A 24,747-nucleotide genomic window follows, 5' to 3' on the forward strand; every position below is an offset into this window, starting at 1 on the left:
CTAGACTCCACCACTATAGAAAGCATCCTCTCCGATTTCTCTCTACATCCACTCTATCTAAGCCTTTCAATATTCAATAGGTTTCAACAGGCTCTCCCTCATTCTTTTAAACTCCAGCAAGTACAGACCCAGACCATCAAATGTGCCTCCTACATTAGCCCTTTCATATCGAGAATCATTCTCATGAACCTCCTTTGTGCAACTACAGATAAACTCACAATACTCCAAGTGAGGTCTGACCAATGCCATATAAAGCCTCAGCATTAGATCCTTGCTATTCTAGTCCTCCCAAAATGAATGCTAACGTTGCATTTGCCTTCCTTACCAGCGACTCTACCTGCAAGTTTACCCTTAGGGAATCCTGCCCAAGCACTCCCAAGTCCCTTTGAATTTCCCTCTCATTTAGAAAACACTCTATGCATTTATTCACCAAAGTGCATGACCATACACTTCCCTACACTATATTCCATCTGCCATTTCTTATCTGTTCAATTCCTTTTGCGGACTTCCTGCTTCCTCAGCACTAACAAGCTGGATGAGCTCAGCAGGTTGGGCAGCATCCGTTGAAAGGAGCAATCATATTGTATGCAATCTTATGCAATCACCCAAATCATTAATGTACAGTGTTGTGGAAAACTCAGGCAGATATAAAATAAAACTGTTAAGCAATGATACTTTCAAAAATAATGAAATGAAAAGTTTCTAAATATCAGAAGATGCAAGTGAGAGAGAAAAAAAATTAGGTGGTCATTTCTTCTTTGAATCTCAAAGAACTTGCCACAGTTGTCTTATTTGCTTCTGTCTGACCAGGTAATCCCAGACAGCCAGATGATGTTAAAGTCAAGGTTCGACAGAGGCCATACCATCTGTTGCAGAACTCTTTGTTCTTCTTTTCGCTGAAGTGATTTCTTTATCACCTTGGCCTTTTGTTTGGGGTTATTGTCCTGCTACAGAGTGAAGTTGGGGCCAATCAGATATCTCCCTGATGGTATTGTGTGATGGATGAGAGTCTGCTTGTACTTCTCAGCATTAAGGATTCCATTAATTCTGACCAGATTGCTAACTCCATTTGCAGAAATGTAGCCCCAAACCTGTAGGGAATCTCCATTATGATTCATTGTTAGCTACAGGCACTCATCCATGTAATGTCCTCCAGCTCTTCTATGGATAAACTGCTTGTCAAGATGTCAAATCTTCATTTTTCAGTCCAAAGCATTTGCTGCCATTGTTCAACACCTCAGTCCTTGTGTTTTTGTGCATAGGTGAGTCTCTTGGCTTTGTTTCCACTTCAAGGAATGGCTTTTTGAAGCTATCCTTCCATGAAGACCATTTCTGACAAGACTTCTCCAGAATTTAGAGCAGTGTTCTTGGGTTCCAGTGGTTTTTGTGAGCTCAAAGCTGATAGCAGTGCTGGATTTCTGATTTCAAAGAGTTGTCAGTTGCACTCAATTTCCACTGCAAATCTTCCCTGTCTCTGTGCTTCTTCAGAAGAACTTGGGAGAGACCTTGCTGATGTAGGTTGACCACCTTGTGTTTTGCTACTAATCTCCCTCTTGCCATGGTGATGATTTGAAGGTTAAACTGTCAATATATGCCACACCCTCACCTTTTAGTTTGGTTGTCCTTCACCCAGCTTGATTCCTTCTACACCGGTTTTTGTTTCAGTTAATCAGTTTAGTTAATTCAACTCATTATGTCATTGATCATTAGCACCTGGTTGTTATTTTTGTTTAATTGTGCATTGGGCTATATACCTTCAAAGTAATCAAGTTTTTAATTTGAAAAGTGGTCTATTACTTCAAATGTTACTTTCTTTAACAAATATTCTTTATAACATTAAGTTTTTTGAAAAATTAATGTTTGGAAGTCTTCTCTACAGACACACTAATTCAGAAGACAAAAAGAAATAAACAACTAAAACAAAGTTTGTACTAAAAAATCCAGGATGCCTAAGATTTTTGCACAGTACTGTACAACTTGAAAAGAAGTGGTCCTAATACCAACTAATATTTTTTGCATGCTAGTATGTTTCTTGTAATACGGTGGGCTCTTATCTTGATAAGAAGTCACATGTGCAACACCTTGTCAACACATCAGGACTGGCCTGATGAAGGGTCTCAGCCAAAAAAGTCAACTGACCTGCTGAGTTCCTCCAGCATTTTGGATTTACAGCAACTGGAAAATCTCTTCTAGAGCAATAAAAAAAAAGTAAACATTTCAGGTTGACAAGCTTACATTTTGCTTTGGAATAATTGATGTTGGGTGATGAACCATCAGTTTAATCTCTCTTGATGGCAAGTTAGGAGTACATTTATTGTAAGGTTTATATTTGGTGCCTTTTCTTTTAACTAATTAAATCTTATTAAAACATTTGCTTAATTAGAAATTATTTAGATAGCTAAATAAAAGTTCAGTAACTTAATTTTATTTTTATATCCACCAGTAGTGTTAGTGTGACTTTCTAATTCAAAGCCAGAGTAAAATTTATTATCAGAAGGGTCTCGGTGCGAAACGTCGACAGCGCTTCTCCGTATAGATGCTGCCTGGCCTGCTGTGTTCCACCAGCACTTTGTGTGTGTTGTTGTAACAAGAGAAAGAGTCCTTTGAGTGACATCATTGGTTGTGGGAACATCTCAATAGATGAGTGTAGCTATCCTCTTTTGTTCAAGAGCCTAATGGTTGAGGGGTAGTAACTGTTCTTGAACCTGGTAGTGCAAGTCCTGAAGCACCTGTACCTTCTACCTGGTGGCAGCAGTGAGAAAAGAGCATGACCTAGGTGATGAGGATCTTTGGATGCTGCTTTTCTACAACAGCGTTTCATGTAGGTGTGCTCAATGGTTGGGAGGGCGTTACCTGTGATGTACTGGGCCAATACCTCTGCCTTTTGTAGGATTTTCCATTCAAAGGGGTTGGTGTTCCCATACCAGGCCATAATGCAGCCAGTCAGCACACTTTCCCCTACAACATCTATAGAAGTTTGTCAAAGTTTTTGATGTCATGTTGAATCTTTGCAGACTTCTAAGGAAGTAGAGGCACGGTTGTGCTTTCTTGGCAATTACATTGATATGATGGGTCCAGGACAGGTCCTCTGAAATAGTGATACCCAGGTATTTAAAGTTACTGATCCTCTCCATCTCTGATCCTCCAATGAGCACTGGCTCATGGACCTCTGGTTTCCCTCTCCTGAAGTCTACAATCAGTTCCTTGGTCTTGCTGACATTGAGTGAGAGGTTGTTGTTATGACACCACTCTGCCAAATTTTCAATCTCCCTTCCATATGCCGATTCATCACAACAAACTTGAATATGGTGTTGGAGGTGTACTTAGCCACACAGTCATAGGTGTAAAGCAAATAGAGCAGGGGCTAAGCACACAGCCCTGTAGTGCAACTGTGTTAATGGAGGACATGTTTTTGTCAATCCGAACTGACTGGGGTCTGCAAGTGAGGAAATCCAGGATCCAATTGCACAAGGGGCTATTGAGGCCCAGGTCTTGGAGTTTACTGATTAGTTTTGAGGTGAGGATGATACTAAATACTGAGCTGTAATTGATAAAGAGCATCCTGATGTATGGAACTGTCCTGTCCAGATGTCCAAGGTTGTGTGAAGAGCATCTGCTGTAGGCCTGTTGCTCCCATAATTTGTGGTAATAAGCAGAAGCAGGACTAAGGATTTTTCCTTGACTGTAAAATTTCTACCACAGTATCATGGGTCTGCCTTTCAGCAGATGATTTAAAAGTCACTGCCCAAGAGAACTGAGATGTATACCTAAGGCTGAATTTGATAGATTACTGAATGTTAGGAACTAGGCAGAGAAAGTAGAGATGAGATGGAAAGCTTTCTTGAATGGTGGAACAGGGTCAAGGGACCATGTACCTTATGCCTTGTATTATGTTCTTAAAGAGAAAGATTAGTTTTATTTCTCACGTGTACATCAAAAGATCGAAATATAAAATGCAGGCAATACGAAGATAGATTGAGGGACAGGTAGTGTTGAGTAAGTAGCAAGTCTGCAGAAAGACTTGGATACATTAGGAGAATGTACAAAGAAGTGGCAGAGAAATATAGTGTAGGGAAGTGTATGGTCACGCACTTTGGTAGAAGGAATAAAGGCGTAGAATATTTTCTAAATGGGGAGCAAATTTAGAAATCAAAGGTGCAAAAGGACTTGGGTGTTCTTGAGCATGATTTCCTAAAGGTTAACTTGCAGGTTGAGTCAGTGGTAAAGAAGGCAAATGCAATGATAGCATTCATAATCGAGAGAACGAGAATATAATAACAATGATGTAATGCTGAGGCTTCATGTGGCATTGGTTAGACTGCATTTGGAGTATTGTGAGCAGTTTGGGCCCCTTATCGAAGAAAATATGTGCTAGCACTGGGGGACAGTCCAGAGGGACTTCTTAAGAATGATCCCAAGAATGGAAATGTTCATACTTGAGGAGCATTTTATGGCTCGGGGTCTGTACTTGCTTGAGTTTAGAAGAATGAGGAGGGATCTCATTGAAACCTATCAAATATTGAAAGGTTTAGACAGAGTGGATGTGGAGAGGATGTTTCCAGTAGTGGGGGAGTCTACGACCAGAGCGCACAGCCTCAGAATAGGAGGGTGTCCTTTTAGAACAGAAATGAGGAGGAATTTCTTTGGCCAGAGGGTGGTGAATCTGTGGAATTCATTGCCACCAGCGGCTGTGGATGCTGAGTCATTGAGTATATTTAAAGTGGAGGTTGATAGGCTCAACCTTTGATAGGTAAAGGCATCAAAGGTTAAGGGGAGAAGGCAGGAGAATGGGGCTGAGAGAGATAATAAATCAGCCATGATGGAATGGTGGAGCAGACTTGATGGGTCGAAAGGCCCAGTTTTGCTCCTATATCTTATGGTTTAAATCAAAGCAGCGAGGATTGTGCTGGACAACCTGCAAGTATTGCCGGACTGCTAGCACCTACAAAGCATGCCCACAACTCACGAACCGTAATCATACATCTTGAGAATACGGGAGGAACCCCAAGCACCCAGAGAAGACCCACACAGTCACTGGAAGAATGTACATACTCCTTACAGGCTGTGGTGGGAGTTGAACCTTTCTCAGTGATCACTGGCTAACTGCTGCACCACTGTGCTGCCCAATTTATCTTCGTAAATTAATTGTTTCCATAACTTTTTTATTATATATCTTATCCTCCTGATGCTAATGTGAGGGTCTACTATTTATCCTTTATATTGTACATTATTTGTGTATTAATTAAATACTTATAAACAAGTTAGAAATATTGCAGCTACATGTTTACACTGATTTTTTAAAGTTTCTTTTTTAGCAGTAGAGCAGAGGCTGAAGTCATCAGCAGTGTGGAATTCCAATGTGAAAAAGGGTGTTGAACTTCTTCATAGGACTATCGCATTTTTGCAGTGATGAAGTCGTGCAGCAAGTTTGTGGAAAGATATACATACATCAATAACTTACTTAATTTCATCTGAAGTTTATACAATTTTTGGGGTAAAATCAATGCTAGGATGTTGACGTAAAGAAAGAGATGAAAGCTGTGCTACTCATGTAAACCAAACTTTGGAAATATTTTTAAAATTTTCAGCAATACTTAATGTGAATGAATATTTAAACATGGTGAGGAGCTATGAGAGAGAGAGAAATGAATATCTTACACAAAACCCTGAATGTATCTACAGACCACCCATTGAGGTACTTCTCTGTTCAACACTGGAAGATTTTCAAAAAGAAAGGAACTATTTGGAAAAGAATGTATTTCCAATTTTAAGTGAACTCTGTAAAACCAGAAGAAGCTGCTTTAAAGTAGTAGATGTACAACAGACTCTGCATGAGGGACATCATGATCTAAACACTGATTCCCTCCAGCTAAAGATAACACTAGACTATATCACCAAACACTCACCTTCCCTCATATGCTTGTTAGGTGAAAGATATGGTGAATATTGCACAACAAGCTTTTCAGTGGGAGGATCAGATGTGGCAGGTTTATCCAAGCTTGAAAGAAATTTGTACATCGCAGCAAAAAATGGTTATCCTTGGATATTGGTTGAAAATTACCGAACATGCAGTCTGATGGAGCTTGAGATAATCGAGGCAGCATTTTTAAATGACTCTCAGTTCAGCTTCTTTTACATCCGAGATCCTCAGTATCTTGATGACCTACTCCTGAGTGTCCCTCAGTATGAAAGATGGAAGGTGGACCATACCTATAAAAGCAGAGATTATTATGAGGAAAGGAAAGTATGGGAGTTGAAGGAAAAAATAATCAGTAAAGGATTACCCGTCAAATTTTTTAGGAGAATTGAAGAATTGGGAGAAGCAGTCTTGAAGGACTGGAGAGGTGCCATTGATAAGTTGTATCCCATGGATTTAGTTCCTTTGAATACAGGTAAGTGTATCTCATGTTTTTTTTTTGTAAGAGTCTTACGTACGGTTCTCTCCTTAGTTGTTATTATAACTTCTTTCTGGTGGTAGTGGAGCCATTTCTAAACTATAAGGAATGGAAATCATACTTCAATTAACACTCAGGGGTAATAAAATTAATAAGCTCCATGTCTACATTTTAATGACTGTCCTTCCAGGTGAGGCATCACTTCCCTTGAGAATCTACTGGGGTTGTCTATTGTATCTGGTGCTCTCAATGCAGCCTCCTGTACATTGGTTTCAATAAGTACATTTAATGTCAGAGAAATGTAAACAATATACTTTCTGAAATTCTTTTTCTTCGCAAACATCCACGAAAACAGAGGAGTGCCCCAAAGAATGAATGACAGTTAAATGTTAGAATCCCAAAGCCTCCCCCAGCGCCCTCCACCGAGCACTTAACTGTGTAGCTATGCATCAATAAAGACACAAACTTGCAGTACCCCACAAATTACTCGTTCACCCAGTAATTTGACATACCACAGGCTCTCTCTCTCTTCCTAATAAGGGATAAAGAGGTGTCTCCGTTTCACAGTGAGAGGGGAGAGATAACAAACAACTGGTTGATTTATGATGTTCAAAGTCTGTTGCATCACTTTTTCCAAGTTCTACATCCAGAGAGTCAGCTCCAAGGCGCAGAACTCCGGACACACAACCCACGGCAGCTAACCCACTTCTCCCAATGTTCCGTGTTCTCCCACGATGTCTCAGTCAGCAGCACCAACCTAGAATCAGCTTGTCTCCATAGCTAGGAAAATCTGGCACCCTGCTAGTCTTCCAGGCCGCGTCCTTGAGATATCAAAAAGTGGCCGGTCGTGAGGCCCTGACAGCGGGTCCCATTCCCACAAAGAACCAAAGTCAGAGTGTAACTCCAGGTCAGGGTCTTCAAAAGAACCCTGAAAAGGAAACCTTGGTGAGAGCCGCTGTAAATTGGGAGACTGCTTTGTCAAGCACCTCTGCTCTATTCGCTAAAATCAGAACTTCCCAATGGCCTAACATTTTAATTATGATTCCTATTTATGTTCTGACATATTATTCCATGCCCTCCACTTGCGACATGATGAGGCCGCACTCAGGATAGAGGAGTAACATCTTGTATTCTGTCTGGGTAACCTTCAACCTCAAGGCATGAATATTGATTTCTCCTTCCGGTAAAAAAATGTTCCCTCCCCCATTCCTCTTCTTCTATTATCCACCCTGGCCTCTTACCTCTTCTCACCATCCTATCACCTCCCCAGTGCCTTTCCTCCTTCCCTTTCTCCTTTTTCTTTTTTAGATTCCTTTATTTCCAGGCCTTGACCTATCCCGACCATGTGGCTTCACCTGTCTCCTTCTAGCTATCCTTCTTCCTCCACCCCCCCCACCTTTTTATTCTGGCATCTTCCTCCTTCTTTTGCAGACCTGCAGAAGAGTCTCAGCCCGAAACATCAACTTTGCTTCCGTGGATGCTGCCTCACCTGCTGTTCCTCCAGCATTTTGTGTGTGTTGCATTTGATTCTTTATCCATTGAGCCATTCTTTAAATGCATTGTATATATTTTTTTATGTGACAAGGGTTTCTGCCTCTAGCATCCTTTTAAGCCAATGAATTCCAGACTCATACACACTTGGCCGATGCTTAAAAATAGGTTCATACTATTTGCTCTATTTCAATGATAAAATATGCCTTCATAAACAGGATGGCTTATGTAACAAAATGGAAAATAATTATCTAGATGTAAGGAATTGGTCATGTGGCACAACATGTCTGTGCCAACAAGGATGAGATAAAACAATGTGTTAGATATGTGTTAACAACATGTGCCAACCTTCTCTAATTGTTTACAATTGGATGTGGGAAAGTTTACAGTTGTTTGGTTAATTACTCTTTATCAGGTCATAATTATGTAAGTGAAAGAAGGAAGCAAGCTGTAATAAAATGCATTTATATCCCAGTAATTGATGTTATGTTCGTCATAAAATGTGTCTCATAACACATCTCCACTAATGTATAGTAAGGTAGTGTTTTAATGGAAAATAGAGTGTAATTTACATTCTGACTTCATGGTGGCCCCCTTCTTCAGAAAATTCTTCCATTGCAGTTCTTTATAAACTAGTGTTATTAATTACTTAAGTGATTGAGATGTGGTTTATACTTCTTGCTTACCTTCATAAGTCAGGATTTAGAATATATAAAATTTGAGATGTTATGTTGCAATTTTGCCAAACACTAGTTAGACTGTCCTTGGAATATTGTTCTGGTTGCCACACTATAGGAAAGATGTGATTGCATTGAGAGTGTGGAGGAGATTTGGCAAGATGTTGTCTATATTGGAGGACTTTAGTTTTTGGGGAAAGCTTGGAAAGGCTGGGCTTGTTTCCTATGGATCAAAGGAAGTTGAGGGGAATGTGGAGTTGGTGGAACTAGATACAATCACTATGCTTCAGAGACATTTGGACAGGCACTTAAGTAGGCAACAAAGGAAGTAGAATAGTGGTCGCCAACCTGTCGATTATGATCGACTGGTCGATCTTTGAGACTTTCCCGGTAGATCCTGAAAAAAAAAGAAAAATAAATACACAAATACTGTTGAGAGATTGCTTCCGGGTTACGGGGTTTTAGTTCCGTTCTTTCTGCCCAGTGCGCATGTGTGTAGCTCCCCCGCGCTGCACAGTGTAATTCAGTGGTCCCCAGCCACTGGGCCGCGAGGAAACAATATGAGTCAGCTGTACCTTTCCTCATTCCCTGTCACGCCGACTGTTGAACTTGAATACACGTAAGGTCATCAGTCGCCTAAACGCAGTGACACCCTCACGGCTGGGATCACCGGCCGTCTTGAGCGGCCAGCAGGAAGTGCCATCACTACTGGCCTGGAGCGCCGACAGATGGACACACCTTACAGCACACTGAATGTTCATGGGGAACCCGGTGTTAAAATATTCGCAGACTATCTAATTCGGGCTCAGGGTTTCGTAAGTAGCAGAGAAGCTACTTTGCTGCGATCTACTGAAACAAACTATTTTTCGGCCGATGGATCCTACGGGGGGAGGGGGGGCGTGCGTCCTGTTGCACTCATCGCCCGGTTGGTTGCTCTCTCCGGACTGGGACCGCCGTGGCCCTAGAACGGGGACCTCCGGCTCTGACCTTGTCCTCTCACCCCACCCACGACCAGCCGCACCTGGCCAAGGTGTCTGGTGGCGGGGGAGCGGGAAGCTGCAGTTTGGATCAGGAGGCTGTCTAATGAGGCAATGAAGCCCTCAAAACTGCTTCAGGACCTTGAATCCAAGCACCCTGCTCTCAAAGACAGCCGCGTTGAGTTTTTTCAGCGGAGAAAATGTGAGCAAGCGGGACAGAAGCTTAAGGGCTGAGAGCTGCGAAAACTAAATTGCGGAATAGACTGGACATAAGGAACCCCCTTCAAGTATCACTGTATTCCGTCATGTTTAACACCCCCCCCCCCACACCCCACTGTCGGCTGTTCTGCAAGAATATTGTCAATGTTAAACTGGTCCATGGTGCAAAAAATGGGTGGGTACCCCTGGTGTTTATATATTATTTCTACTTCCAGGTTGCGGGGTTTTACTTCCAGTCTTTTCTGCCCCGGTGCACATGCATGTAACTAATCAATCTGGGGCTGATCTTGCCTTTCATTAAGGCCGAGGTAGGGGATCTTGGGCTTAAAAAGGTTGGTGACCACAAATGCATCCCAGAGTGCTTAAGGAAGTAGCCCAAGAAATAGTGGATGCATTAGTGATAATTTTTCAAAACTCCTTGGATTAGTTCCTGAGGATTGGAGGGTGGCTAATGTAACCCCACTTTTTAAAAAAGGAGAGAGAGAGAAATCGGAGAATTATAGACCGGTTAGCCTGACATCGGTGGTGGGGAAAATGCTAGAGTCAGTTATGTGATAACAGCATGTTTGGAAAGCGGTGAAATTATCGAACAAAGTCAGCATGGATTTGTGAAAAGAAAATCATGTCTGGCAAATCTTATAGAATTTTTTGACGATGTAACTAGTAGAGTGGATAGGGGAGAACCAGTGGATGTGGTATACTTGGATTTTCAAAAGGCTTTTGACAAGGTCCCACACAGGAAATTAGTGTGCAAACTTAAAGCACACGGTATTGGGGGTATGGTATTGATGTGGATAGAGAATTGGTTGGCAGACAGGAAGCAAAGAGTGGGAATAAACGGGACCTTTTCAGAATGGCATGCAGTGACCAGTGGGGTACCGCAAGGCTCAGCACTGGGACCCCAGTTGTTTACAATATATATTAATGATTTAGATGAGGGAATTAAATGCAGCATCTCCAAGTTTGCGGATGACACGAAGCTGGGCGGCAGTGTTAGCTGTGAGGAGGATGCTAAGAGGATGCAGGGTGACTTGGATAGGTTAGGTGAGTGGGCAAATTCATGGCAGATGTAATTTAATGTGGATAAGTGTGAGGTTATCCACTTTGGTGGCACGAACAAGAAAACAGATTATTATCTGAACGGTGGCCGATTAGGAAAAGGGGAGGTGCAATGAGACCTGGGTGTCATTGTACACCAGTCATTGAAAGTGGGCATGCAGGTACAGCAGGCGGTGAAAAAGGCAAATGGTATGTTGGCATTCATAGCAAGAGGATTCGAGTACAGGAGCAGGGAGGTTCTACTGCAGTTGTACAAGGCCTTGGTGAGACCACACCTGGAGTATTGTGTGCAGTTTTGGTCCCCTAATCTGAGGAAAGACATTCTCGCCATAGAGGGAGTACAAAGAAGGTTCACCAGATTGATTCCTGGGATGGCAGGACTTTCATATGAAGAAAGACTGGATTTGGGCTTATACTCACTGGACTTTAGAAGACTGAGGGGGGATCTTATTGAAACGTATAAAATTCTAAAGGGATTGGACAGGCTAGATGTAGGAAAATTGTTCCCGATGTTGGGGAAGTCCAGAATGAGGGGTCACAGTTTAAGGATAAAGGGGAAGCCTTTTAGGACCGAGATGAGGAGAAACTTCTTCAGGCAGAGTGGTGAATCTGTGGAATTCTCTGCCTCGGGAAACAGTTGAGGCCAGTTCATTGGCTATATTTAAGAGGGAGTTAGATGTGGCCCTTGTGGCTAAAGGGATCAGGGTGTATGGAGAGAAGGCAGGTACAGGGTTCTGAGTTGGATGATCAGCCATGATCATACTGAATGGCGGTGCAGGCTCGAAGGGCCGAATGGCCTACTCTTGCACCTATTTTCTATGTAGATCTAATGTGGGCAAGTCGGATTAGTGTAGATGGGCAAAAAGGTTGGTATGGAAGTGGTGGGCTAGAAGGCCTGTATTTTGTATGGCTCGTTAATTTTTATATTTGTGAGAATGCTGTCATAAGTATTATTCCCAGCAGACTGAAACCTCAGAAAATAAACTTCATCTCATTATAATGATATTAGCTACATCTATTCAAAATCCAAATTAAACTACATTTGGAGAACTCGGAACAGTTCTAGATGCCATGCATTATAAAGACTGGGAAGAGAGTGCACATAGATGTACCGTAGGCAAAGAGTTTAATTACAGAGATTGCAGAAACTATGGTTACATTACAGGAATTTGGAAAGTTGAAGGATGATTTGATTGAAAATTTCAAATCAAAATTTCAAATCGTTAAGGGAACTGTTGGGGTGAACGGAGAGTAATTATTTCTGGCAAAACACACAAAATGCTGGAGAAACTCAGCAGGTCAGGCAGCTTCTATGAAGGGAAGTAAACACTGACTACAAAAGTAACAGGAACAGAATTGCAGTGTGTTGAATCAGATCAGTATATAGCTGCAAAACATTGCATTACAAAATCAACATGAACATAATCAAATAATTTGGTCAACTGGCTACTCTGAACCTTTTAGGGAGATTTTGGTTATCTGTGTAACATGGAGACCAAAGAAGATGTAAAAAAATATTGACCGTAACCATAACCCTAACATTACTTCTAAAGAATTACGAGGCTGAACTATAAATTATAAAATCAATATTATGTTTATTACCACTGATGTATGTTGTAAAATGTGTTGTTTTGCAGCAACAATACAGTGCAAGACATAGACATTACTCCAAGTTACAATAAATAAATGAATAGGGTGAAAGATGAACAGTGATGTAGTATCGATAGGTAGATAATCAATAGTTTGACCACATTTTGTGTAAAATGGGCTGCTATGTGAACATTTTGCGCAAAGTCTTAAAGTATGCAGGAGTAATTTAGTTGTTATGCATCACATGTTTATGTCCTCTCCTGTGAAAGTGATTTACATATATGCAATAAACACAGTGTGAGCTGTAAATAGGGAATTAATTCCAAATATCAAGAATGATTACAATACTGTCAAAAGCCGTGGTCATATATATAGCTAGGGTGTCTAAGACCTTAGCACAGTACTGTAGTAATTTTATGTATTGCACTATACTGCTGCCACAAAACAAACAAGCAAGTTTCATGACATATGTGAGTGATGATAAACCTGATTCTGATATGGGTCTCTTTTGTGGACTGAGAGTGGGAAGGGAGCAGGGAGAGGGGAATCGTGATTAGGAAAAAGGAGGGAGAGGGGAGGGAGTGGGAAGTACCAGAGAGACATTCTGTAATGGTCAATAAACCAAGTGTTTGTGATCAAATGACCTTCAGGGCTGGGTGTGTCTGCACATGTACCCCCCCCCCCCCACCCACTGCTGGCACTCCTTCTCTGCCTCCTGTCCCATATCCCTTCACCCTTGACATTTCCAACATCCTTTGCTCCCGTCAGATACGAAAACTCGCTCTCCACCCCATGTTAACAATTACAGTACTGTGCAAAAGTCTTAGACACCCTAGCTATATATATGTGCCTCAAACTTCTACACAGTACTGTACTATTTGATGTTTTGATGGCTAAACAATGAGAGAAGAGGTTATTGGAGTCAGTCATGCAGAACATTCGTACGTGAAAAGTGTAGGAGTATCCTGAGCATTCTTGAGATTATGTTTCAGATTGTTAACAATATAATAGATGCATTATCAGAAGTCCCAAAGGGGTTGAAGCTCATTTTTATAGAGGAAGTGAAGGAGGAGGATCTAAGTAGCCTACCTTCCAAAAAGTCTTTTGAGGAAAGTTAAAATACATTTGTTATCGAAGTATGTGTACTACATGCAACCTTGAGATTTGTCTCCTTTAAGAAGCCACAAAGCAAAGCACCTGCCTTCAACTATATAACCATCAATGCGTTTGGAGATCAGAATTTTAAAAAGCCATGCTGGAGAGATCTGTCACGTTCTACAGCCATGCAATCAGTGTCCAATCCATCAATCAGTCGAGGTGAAGATCAACATAGCCTCCAATTTCTTATCATCTGAATCATTGCATGAATTGGCATTTCCTACTGCCATGTAAAAGTTTGCAGCTGACATACATACATAGAGTCATAGATGCTCACTCCTCTGTGAGCAGAGATCACCATTGTGAGAATGGTTATGTTTTTTAATCTACGAACTTCCCATGTGAATTTGTGGTGTACTTTGGGCTCTGTTTTGCAACCAGGGATCCTTCATCTATTCTGAAGAGCCATTCTAAAGATTAAATATTAGCTTTATTTGTCACATGTACATTGAAACGTACAGTGAAATGCGTCGTGTTACATCAATAACCCACACAATCCAACGATTGTGCTGGGGCAACCTGCAAGCGTCGCCATGCTTCCAGTGCAAACATAGCATGCCTACAACGTGCTAACCTTGAGTCATACATCCTTGGAATGTGAGAGGAAACTGGACCACCTGGAGAAATTGATGTAAACATGGGGAGACCATACAAATCCCTTAAGAAATCTAACCAAATTGATAATCGCTCGCACTGTAAAACCATTGTGCTACCACATTGCTACCGAGCTGCTTTAATAAGCTAGTTAATGCTGTACAACTGGGAACCTTCCATAGCTCTGTCAAACATCATGGAAAAGATTATCACACAAAATTCAATTTCAAGATGTTTGCTATATTAAAGGCTTCTTGTTCTGGTTCTGGATCCTGGATGTGCTGGAAAATGGAATTATAGTTGCATCCACAAGATCAAAAGTTCCAATATAGAGATGGTACTTGATGCACCTGACCAGACTGTCTACAAATGATCTGTTTCTCCATTGTTGTCTGCTGACTTATTCACAATCTTATCATAGGGAAAGCACTGCCCTGGCAGCAGCAACAGGAGGAGGTGAGCAGGAATAAGACAGTAAAGATGACATTTTTGATGAGTCTTTCAAGAGGTGGGTCCTCTCCATCCACAAAGTCAAATAGGGATGTGGAATCAGTCCTGAGACTGTAGTGATGGTCTCATCCACAAATGTAAACCAAACAAAAGAATACAATGTCAAATAAGTTGGAGACACAAGAGAAACTGCAGATGTCGGAAATCTGGAGTAACTGACAATGGCGCCGTATGAGCTCAGTGGGTCAGGCAGCATCTATGGTGGGAAATGGACAGCTGACATGGTCCAGATCTTGGTCGAGGTTAATTCTCCATTTCCCTCCATGGATGCTCCATCAGACACAATGGTGAAATATCTTCCCTTAAGAGTCGTAGAGTACTATAGCATAGAAATAGTCCCTTTGGCCCATCTAGTCAATGATGAATTATTATTCTTCCTAGTCCCATTAACCTTAACCTCTCCATAAATCCCATATCCATCCTACCCATGTACTTCTGTTAAATGTTCAAATCAAACCCATATTTATCACTTCTGCTGGTAGCTCGTTCCACATTCACATCACCCTCTGATCTGATACTTATTTATTGTCACTTCTGTGGAATTCATGTAGGCCAGAATTATGCACATTTTTATGCCTCTCATGAAAATCAAAACCATGCAATTGTACAATAATCATTGTTGTATGTTTTACTTGATACCCCTTTTTAGTGCATTTGATACCCCATTACTCCAAGACAGTTTCCCCAATGATTGTAACACACTAATGGATTGTTGGGCACTTGTCATAGATCAAGGTCAAGAGCTTTTGGCCTCAATGGCCTCTCTTCAGCCTGGACCATCTTGGCATGAGCTTCTGCGAACTGGGTTAACTGGTTTATGGGCAGCAATCTGAAGTATGAGTGGTGGATAGACAAGGTTGAGAGGACAACAGATTTGTGCTGTCTCCTCTAGAGAGGCTGAACTATCCAAGTGCTGAAAAATGATACCACTAAATCTGAGTTTGCATATAAACAAACCCAGCATGGATGTCTGGATGGGGTGGCATGGTAGCGTAGTGGCTAGTGTACAACTTTCCACTGCCAGTGATAGAGGTTCAATTCCCATCACTGTAAGGAGTTTGTACATTCTCCCAATGAACTTCAGCTGCTCTGGATTCCTTCCACATTCCAAAGGCATACATGTTAGGGTTGGTGAGTTGTGGGCATGCTATGTTGGTGTCAGGAGCACAGTGACACTTGTGGGCTGCCCTCAGCACACATTTTACTGCATGCAATGTGATGAATAAAGCTAATCTGTATATCTTTAAAAAAACAACATTAAGAGTCCTTACTGCAGCACCCATTGTGTGGCTTCTGTCCTGTATGTTGTGCAAGAGTTGCATGTGGAGCTGACCACTTCTGTAATGCATGTCTCCAGGCTCCATGCAAAGCCATGAGTAAGTTTGCAGTTGAAATCAGCATCACCCACATGATCTTACAGAAACCAGACAATGCTGTAAGCACCATAATGCGTGTGCTTTACAGTCTTCATCAATTTACTTCCACAAAGTAGTCCTTCAGTGAAATTGCTGGTGCTAGCCTGTGACCTAGACCTCTGGGGTGCTGACTTGTGTCTTAACCATTTCCACCAACCTAATTAAAAATCTCAACTCTAAACTTGGTCTGCTATATTTGGGGATCTAAGCTGGTGAATATAACTTTAGATTGAGGTGCCATGTGTCTTCTTATTCTTAGAGTCATAGAACACTACAATACAAAAACAGGCCTTTTGGCCCAAATAGTTTATGCCAAATTAATCTTTTCTGTAAGCTCCTTTAAAGATTAGCTTTATTTGTCACATATACAATGAAACATACAGTGAATGTGTCGTTTCTGTTAAATCGAATCAGCAATACTGGATATCCTGCATGTTTCAGCTGCCACAATTCACGAACCCTATGTTTTTGGAATGTGAGATGAAATGGAAACACCCAGAGGAAACCCACATAGTTATGGGGAGAATGTACAAACTCCTTACAAGCAATGGTGGGAATTGAGCCGCTGTTATAAGCGATGCGCTGTTACACTACCATGCTGCACCTTGCCACTTCTTGGCCCATGTGTGGTCAGATGAGAAAGGCATAATGGTTTAGTCATGTTCAATGGAGACAGTAGATAACAGGGGCTTATTTTACTTCTTTTTAGGATAGGAGAGTGTGTGGGATAAGTGGCGATGATATATGACAGATACAAATATATCTGAGCATACTATGGTTTTCAAATGATATCCGTTGCTCCTTTTGCTAGCTACCAACTCTATAACGACTGAGCTTGTGCTTGCTGACACTCTCTCCTCAATTTTGTTGTGTTCTTTTCCAATCAGCTCCTGCAGGCACAGGTTGCATATAAGAGACTGTTAATGAGTTATAAACTGTATCAAGTGCCTGACATGGATGGGTAGCAAGAAATGCTTTTAAGATGCAAGGGTGGACTGAGGGAATTGCAGTTACAGGAAAAAACATGAGTGCATGTTGGCCACGTTATTGTTAAGGACTGTTAGTTGAATGAGTATGGAGTGCATGGATCAGTGTATCAGTGTATTTGATGGTAGATTTGCTTTGTTGCTTACACTAAGCATGATTACACTTGTGAGATCACTAAACGTCTATGAAATTGAGACCAGATCCTCCAATTTTCCTCCTTGTCCGTAACCTCTCATTAGGTCTTCATTTTTGATCTTGTGACCTCTCTTTCTGGATGTCTGTTATTCATCTGGGATGTTGCAGTCACCTTCAATGAGAAATGGTTCCATTTCCTGAGCATATTCTACTATCTATTTCTGCAGTGCTCCCCGACTATACAATAATTTCCAACAGAAAAGGCCATAGAAAGTGTGGATACAGCCCAGTCATCACAAGTAAAGCTCTCACATTTACAAGGAGCACTGCCACAAGAAAGCAGCATTCATCATCAAGACCCTCCCCATCCGGGCCATGCTACTCTATCTCTTTGCTACTACAGTTTGAGCATCATTATCCAAAAATCCAAAACCCGAAAACCTCCAAAATCTGAAATTTTTTGATTGCTGACTTGAAGTCACAAATGGAAAATTCCACAAGGTGCTGAGAAGGTTCCCAAGCAACGCGCAGGTCTCTGCGCACCACGGACAGTTCTAAGAAGTGACCTCACATATGTAATGAACAGAAAAATAGAAAACCACTGTTTAAAGTGAAAAATGAAGATCTCGAAGGTGTTTTGAAAGAGTGGATTCATTAGCGTCAGAGTGAACTTACGCCGCTTAACAGTATGCTGATCAAGAAATAAGCAAAGATCTATCATGATGAACTGAAAATTGAAGGTAATTGTGAATATTCAGCAGGCTGGTTGCAGAAATTTAAGAAAAGACACAGCATTAAATTTTTAAAGCACCTGCTGATCAAAAATTAATTAATATGAGAAAATATGCAGATGCTGGAAATCCAAGGCAACACACATAAAGTGCTGGAGGAACTCAGCAGGTCAGGCAGCATCTATGTAAAAAAGTGAACAGCTGATGTTTCGGGCTGAAACCTTTCTTTACGACAAGTGTGTGTTCCAGAGAAATTCATTGATGAGTTTACCAATATTGTTGCTGATGAAAATCTACTATGCAGATTGTTTATATACCTTACATAAAACCTAAAAAATGTAAAATACAGATACACTGTAATGTAACCTTTTAATCAAAACATGGCTTCGTAGTTAGAGACTGAAAGCCTGCCGTTGTTTGCTGTTGTTCAACAGTTGATCAAGGTATTCTCCTGCTGCTGCTGCTGTGCTGTGTTTGTTACCCTGCATACATTACATTTTCATTATATTAATGGTATGTAATAATTTTTACTGTTAAGTACATATATGTAATGAACGAGTGTAAGACAAAGACTGCTAACTGGTAGCACATAAATTTGGAGTCGAAAATTATGGCGATTCCAAGCTATGTCATTATATATTCTAAAATCTGAAAAGATCTGAAATCGAAAACACTTCTGGCCTAAGCATTTTGGATAAGGGGTACTCAACATGTAATATTGGGCAGGAGATACAGGAGGTCGTTAGGTCCCACACCACCAGGTTCAGGAAGTTATTATCCTACAGCCATCAAGCTCCTGATCCAATATTGATAACCTTACTCACCTCAGCTCTGAACTGATTGTACAACCTATTGACGCACTTTCAAGGACTCTACAATTCATGTTCTCCGTATTTTTTTATTTGCACAATTTGTTTAGTGCGCATTGGTTGTTTGTCGGTCTCTGTTTATGTATGGCTTTTTGTAAACTGTATTGTATTTTTTTTTAATTTTCCTGTATATACCCGCAAGAAAATGTATGTCAAGGTAGTACATAGCAACATATGTGCACTTTGATAATATGTTTTCTTTGACTTTGAACAGTGGTTTAAGTTGGTGGTTAGCATCCCTTTGCGAAATAGATTCATAACCTGAATCAGTTTCAAATGATAGATGTGAATTATGAAATTCATTACTAGCTAGTTCAAATGGGCAGAATATTGTTAGTGTTCGTTACATATTTGAATCTTTGCATGACATGTATAGGATAAACTGGCATGAACACTCCATGTCATTTGAGCATATTTTTATGTGACAAAGAATTTCTGTCATTGATAATGTTAAAATATTTTACTGCATGTCATAACTTTAACAGAAAGGACTGTGGACTACTGTTAATGAGCTGGATAGCACTGACCTAACCAAAGATGTTCTCTCTTTCAGATCACGAAAGTTACCTTGAACTTTCTTATCATGAAGCATTTGCACAAAGGTATTGCAAGGTATTTGTGGAAAATGCAGAAACACAGAGGATTTTTGGAATTCTGGATGCATTTGCATTTATTCCCCCAAAAGATGATGAAATTGAAGAAAACAGCAAGTTAACTCACTTCAAATATTGCTGTAACTCAAGTTCCACGGAGCCAAGGTGTAGTAAATAAAAAAGACAAGGGCTTGAAGTTTGTCCTTAGATTTCTAAGCAACATTGCAAGTCCACATCACATTAAGTTACTGAAAAGTTCTTGTTTTTCTGTTCTGTTGTATATTTAAAAGCATCTAAATATATATATATTCTCCCTGTTTGTTTTCTCCCTTCTTGTAATCAGTTGGTTTTTACAAAACATAACTCTAGACTGTCATAATGAACACTGTACAATACTGCAAGTCTAGGTGTTGTTAAGCTTAGTATTTTTAAATACAAGATGAACGCATATAAAATGCTGGAAGAACTCAGCAGGTCTTGAGTTTTGATGAAGGTTCTTGGCCCAAAATGTTGACTGTTTATCCCTCTACACAGATACTGCCTGACCTGTTGAGTTCCTCCAGTATTTGTGTGTGTTTCCTGGATTTCCAGCATCTGCAGGATCTCTTGTGTTTAAACAGAAAATGATTTCTTGCAGTCCATTGCTGCAACCATGAAGTGATGACAAAAGACAAAATTTAAAGATGTTATGGTGGGGGTGCAAAAGTTCCCTTAATTTAAATGTTAACTCTTCATCTTTCAACATGTCAAGGTCAATTCTAGATTTAGGAATTCACATATTATAGGGAAAGAGAATTACTTTTTATAATTCTAATTCTAATTTATCTTTGATTTGATCAAAATATTAAAAATTATGACTTTTACATGAAAAAGGACTAAGAAATCTAATTACAACAATTTAATTTATTAGAAACGAATTAACTATAATTTGTTTAATTACCATTGTATTAAAATACTACATTGAGGGAAGGTTATACCATTTTCCCTGAATTAATAAATTTGCCAGAGTTAACACTTATAGTGTAATGTGAGATGGTTATCAAAACATTCATTGGTCGTGTTTTCGTGTTTCTTCTGTTTGACTTGCAGGGCAAATGTTACAGTGAATTGTAAATCTCTCCTATTACTCTATGGAGAGACAGGCTGTGGCAAGACAGCTATAATCTGCAACTGGCTGAAATACTTTCGGATGAAAAATCCCAGTATCCTGGTACTATCTCACTATGTCGGCTGCAGTTCAGCCAGTTATGACATCATGTCCTTCATGAGGCGCTGTATCTTAAAACTACGTTTTGAGTATTGTGGTAATTATATCTTTTTTAAAATCAGCAAATATTGTTCAGATTTATTCTTTGCTAGCGTTTGCAAAGTTGAGTTATTCAATATTAGTTCATTCTCCCTATCTATCTTCTACTGCTTCTAAGCAACACACACAAAATGCTGGAGGAACTCAGCAGGCCAGGCAGAATCTATGGAAAAAAGTACAGTTGATGTTTCGGGCTGAGACCCTTCATCAGGACTGGGAAAAAAGATGAGGTGTCAGAGTACGAAGGTGGGTGGAGAGGAGGAAAAACACAAGGTAATAGGTGAAACTGGGAGAGGGGAAGAGGGGTGAATTAAAGAGTTGGGAAGTTGATTGGTGAAAGAGATACAGGGCTGGAGAAGGGGGAGTCTGATAGGAGAGGACAGAAGGTCATGAAAGAAGGAGAAGGGGTAGGAGCACCAGAAGGAGGTGATGGGCAGGTAAGGAGATAAGGAGAGGGAAATAGGACTGGGGAATGGTGAAGGAGAAGGGGGTGCATTATTGATATTCATTCCATTAGTTTGGAAGCTACCCAGATGGAATATAAGGTGTTGCTCCTCCAACCTGAGTGTAGCCTCATTCAGACAGTAGAGGAGGACTTGGACTGACGTGACGGAATGGGAATGCGAAGTGGAATTAAGATAGGTGGCCACTGGGAGAACCTGCTTTTTCTGGCGGATGGAGTGTAGGTGTTTGGTGAAGCAGTCTCTTAATCTACGTGGAGTCTCACCAATATACAGGAGGCCACACAGGGAACACTGGATACAATAGGTAACACCAACTGACTCACAGGTGAAGTATCGCCTCACCTGGAAGGTCTGTCTGGAGCCCTGAATGGTAGTGCTAGAGGAGGTGTAGTACTTGTTCCACTTGCAAGGAAAAGTGCCAGGAGGGAGATCAGTGGGGAGGGATGGCTGGACATGGGAACCACGTAGGGAGCGATCCCTGTGAAAGCAGAAAGTCGGGGGAGGGGAAGATGTGTTTGGAGGTGGGATCCAGTTGGAGATGGTAGGTTACGGAGGCTGGGAGGGAGGTAGGTGAGGACAAGAGGACCCCTAACCCTGGTGGGGTGGTGAGGGCAGATGTGCGTGAAATGGAAGAGATACGGTTGAGGGCGGCATTGATGGTGGAGGAAGGGAAAAGCCTTTCTTTGAAAAAGGAGAACATCTCCTTAGTTCTAGAATGAGAAGCCTCTTTCTGAGAGCAGATGCAGCAGAGGCAGATGAATTCAGAGAAGGGGATAGCATTTTTACAAGTAACAGAGTGGGAAGAAATATAGTCCAGGTGGCTGTGAGAGTCAGTGGGTTTATAATAGATATAGAGACAGATAGATTGAGGAAGGGGAGGGAAATGCCAGAAATGGACCAGGTAAATTTGAAAGCAGGGTGGAAGATGGAGGCAAAGTTGATGAAGGCTGTTTACATTGTTTACATTTACAGTTACATCATTTATTATTATATTGTAATTTGTCCTCTACTATGCCTACTTGTCTTGTTAATTAATTATTGTACTGTCTTGCACTGTTTTGTGCACTTTATGTAGTCCCGTGTAGGTCTGAAGTCCAATGTAGTTTTGTGTTGTTTAACGTAGTCTGGTGTAGTTTTGTGTTGTTTCATGTAGCACCATGGTCCTGGAGGAACATTGTTTCGTTTTTACTGTGTACTGTACCAGCAGTTATGGTTAAAATAACAATAAAAGCGACTTGATCTTGATCTTCAAACACAGGGAAATCTGCAGATGCTGGAAATTCAAACAACACACTCAAAATGCTGGTGGAACACAGCAGGCCAGGCAGCATCTATAGGGAGAAGCACTGTTGATGTTTTGGGCCGAGACCGTTCCTCAGGACTAACTGAAAGGAGAGATACTAAGAGATTTGAAAGTAGTGGGGGGCGGGGGAAATGTGAAATGATAGGAGAAGACCAGAGGGGGTAGGATGAAGCTAAGAGCTGGAAACGTGATTGGTGAAAGTGATACAGAGCTGGAGAAAGGAAAGGATCACGGACGGGAGGCCTCGGGAGAAAGAAAGGGGGAGGGGGGAGCACCGGAGGGAGATGGAGAACAGGCAGGATGATGGACAGAGAGAGAGAAAAAAAAAACAAACAACTAAATATGTTAGGTATGGGGTAAGAAGGGGAGGAGGGGCATTAATGGAAGTTAGAAAGTCAATGTTCATGCATCAGGTTGGATGCTACACAGCCGGTATATAAGGTGTTGGAGGAACAATACCTTATATACCGGCTGGGTAGCTTGCTAACCACCAGCGCTCAGTTGCGTTCATGTTTAGCAACCAACAGCAGGGCAAAATCAAAAATGATAAAATTTTGAGGTAGAGAATCCAACTCTCTACCTACAACTATGACATCCTGTACTGGCCTGGAAGGCTCAATGAGCCCCCTGATACCCTATCCTGGGGAACATGTGCCAGCGAGCAGCTCGACTGGCTATACGCTCTCCATGCAGATCTTTGCCATCCGGGGGGGGGGGGGGTCACCTGGCTTTTTCATTTCATGAAAAATTCCCTTGAGGAAATCAGGACGATGACCAGGGACTGCCAAGTCTGCGCTGAGTACAAACCGCACTTCTACCGTCCTGAAAAGGCACAACTTATCAAGGCCACCTGCCCCTTTGAGCGACTGAGTGTCGACTTTAAGGGCCCCCTTCCCTCCACTGACCACAATGTGTACTTTCTTAAAATAATTGATGAGTACTCGTGGTTCCCCTTTGCCATCCCCTGCCCCGATACCACTGCCATGTCCGTCATAAAAGCCCTGCGCCAGCTCTTCTCTTTGTTCGGATATCCCTGCTACGTCCACAGTGACAGAGGGTCCTTGTTTATGAGCGACGAGCTGCGCCAATACCTGCTGGCTAGGGGTATTGCTACTAGTAGGACCACAAGCTATAATCCCCAGGGGAATGGACAAGTGGAGAGGGAGAATGCCACGGTGTGGAAGGCCACACTCTTAGCCCTTAGGTCAAAGGGATTGCCGGTCTCTCGCTGGTAGGAGGTCCTCCCTGAGGCACTCTTCTCCATCCGCTCCGTTATGTACGTCCACCAATGCCACCCCTCATGAGCGACTCTTTTCTTTCCCTAGGAAGTCTGCCACTGGGACCACCCTACCGGCTTGGGTGAGGGCCAGTACTGCTCTGAAAACATGTGAGGAGCAATAAATACTCTCTGATGGTCGAGAGGGTTCACCCACTTCATGCGAACCCACAGTATGCCTACGTGGTCTTACCTGATGGGTGGGAGGACACGGTCTCCATCCGTGACATGGTGCCCGCAGGAGCACCAGACCCCTACCCCGAACACTCCACGGTGACTGTGATCCCTGTACCCACCGATGTATATACCCTCAAGACACCACGCACACCAAGCCCTACACAGACTCCTCATGACATCCATACAGGGTGCCATGCACACGCATGAGGGGTTTGCTGATGCCTAACAGGCTGGCCCCTCAAGTCAGGCCGGAGCCAGCACAACACCGGCACCGGTGCAATCACCACCAGTGCTACGTAGATCGCAGTGACAGACTCAACTGCCTGATAGACTTGACCTGTAAGAAACTTCGCCCCGCGGGACTCTATTTTAAAACAAAGGAGGTGTGAGTGTGGTAAACTATGTATACCTGTTTGGACACGCCCCACTGCTGACTGCTCCTGTGGCTCCTCCCACAGACCCCTGTATAAAGGCGATTGGGGCACTGCTCCTCCCTCAGTCTTCGAGATGTCGTGCTTCCTTTTGTTGTTAATAAAAGCCTATCATTCACTTCCAGTCTCCGAGAGTTCTTGATGGTGCATCAGGAAGGATATACTGGCTTTGGAGGTGGTGCAAAGAATGTTCACCAGGTTAATTCCAGAGATGAGGGGGTTAGACTATGAGGAGAGATTGAGTTGTCTGGGACTCTTCTCACTGGAATTCAGAAGAATAAAAGGAGATCTTATAGAAGCATAGAATTACGAAAGGGATAAATAAGATAGAGTGCCATACTGTCCTCAGCACTCCAGTTGAGTGTACTGACCAAGACGTCTCTCTCCTGG

At 41.8% G+C, this 24,747-nt stretch overlaps 1 protein-coding gene across 3 annotated transcripts in view; it reads left to right on the forward strand.

Moving 5' to 3' along the window:
* The window catches only part of ttc41 (tetratricopeptide repeat domain 41), a 77,206-nt gene that overhangs the window by 8,111 nt on the left and 44,348 nt on the right, over positions 1–24,747 (forward strand). The window contains exons 3-5 of one of the 3 annotated variants that reach the window (XM_059977625.1): positions 5,304–6,392; positions 19,361–19,565; positions 20,490–20,704. In XM_059977625.1, the coding sequence (XP_059833608.1) occupies positions 5,618–6,392; positions 19,361–19,565; positions 20,490–20,704 (1,195 nt within the window). In that variant the 5' untranslated portion in view covers positions 5,304–5,617. The remainder of the gene's footprint in view (positions 1–5,303; positions 6,393–19,360; positions 19,566–20,489; positions 20,705–24,747) is intronic. The other 2 variants (XM_059977623.1, XM_059977624.1) reach the window with 2 other exon arrangements.

Source organism: Hypanus sabinus, chromosome 8, assembly GCF_030144855.1.
Source record: "Hypanus sabinus isolate sHypSab1 chromosome 8, sHypSab1.hap1, whole genome shotgun sequence".
Lineage (NCBI taxonomy): Eukaryota > Metazoa > Chordata > Chondrichthyes > Myliobatiformes > Dasyatidae > Hypanus > Hypanus sabinus.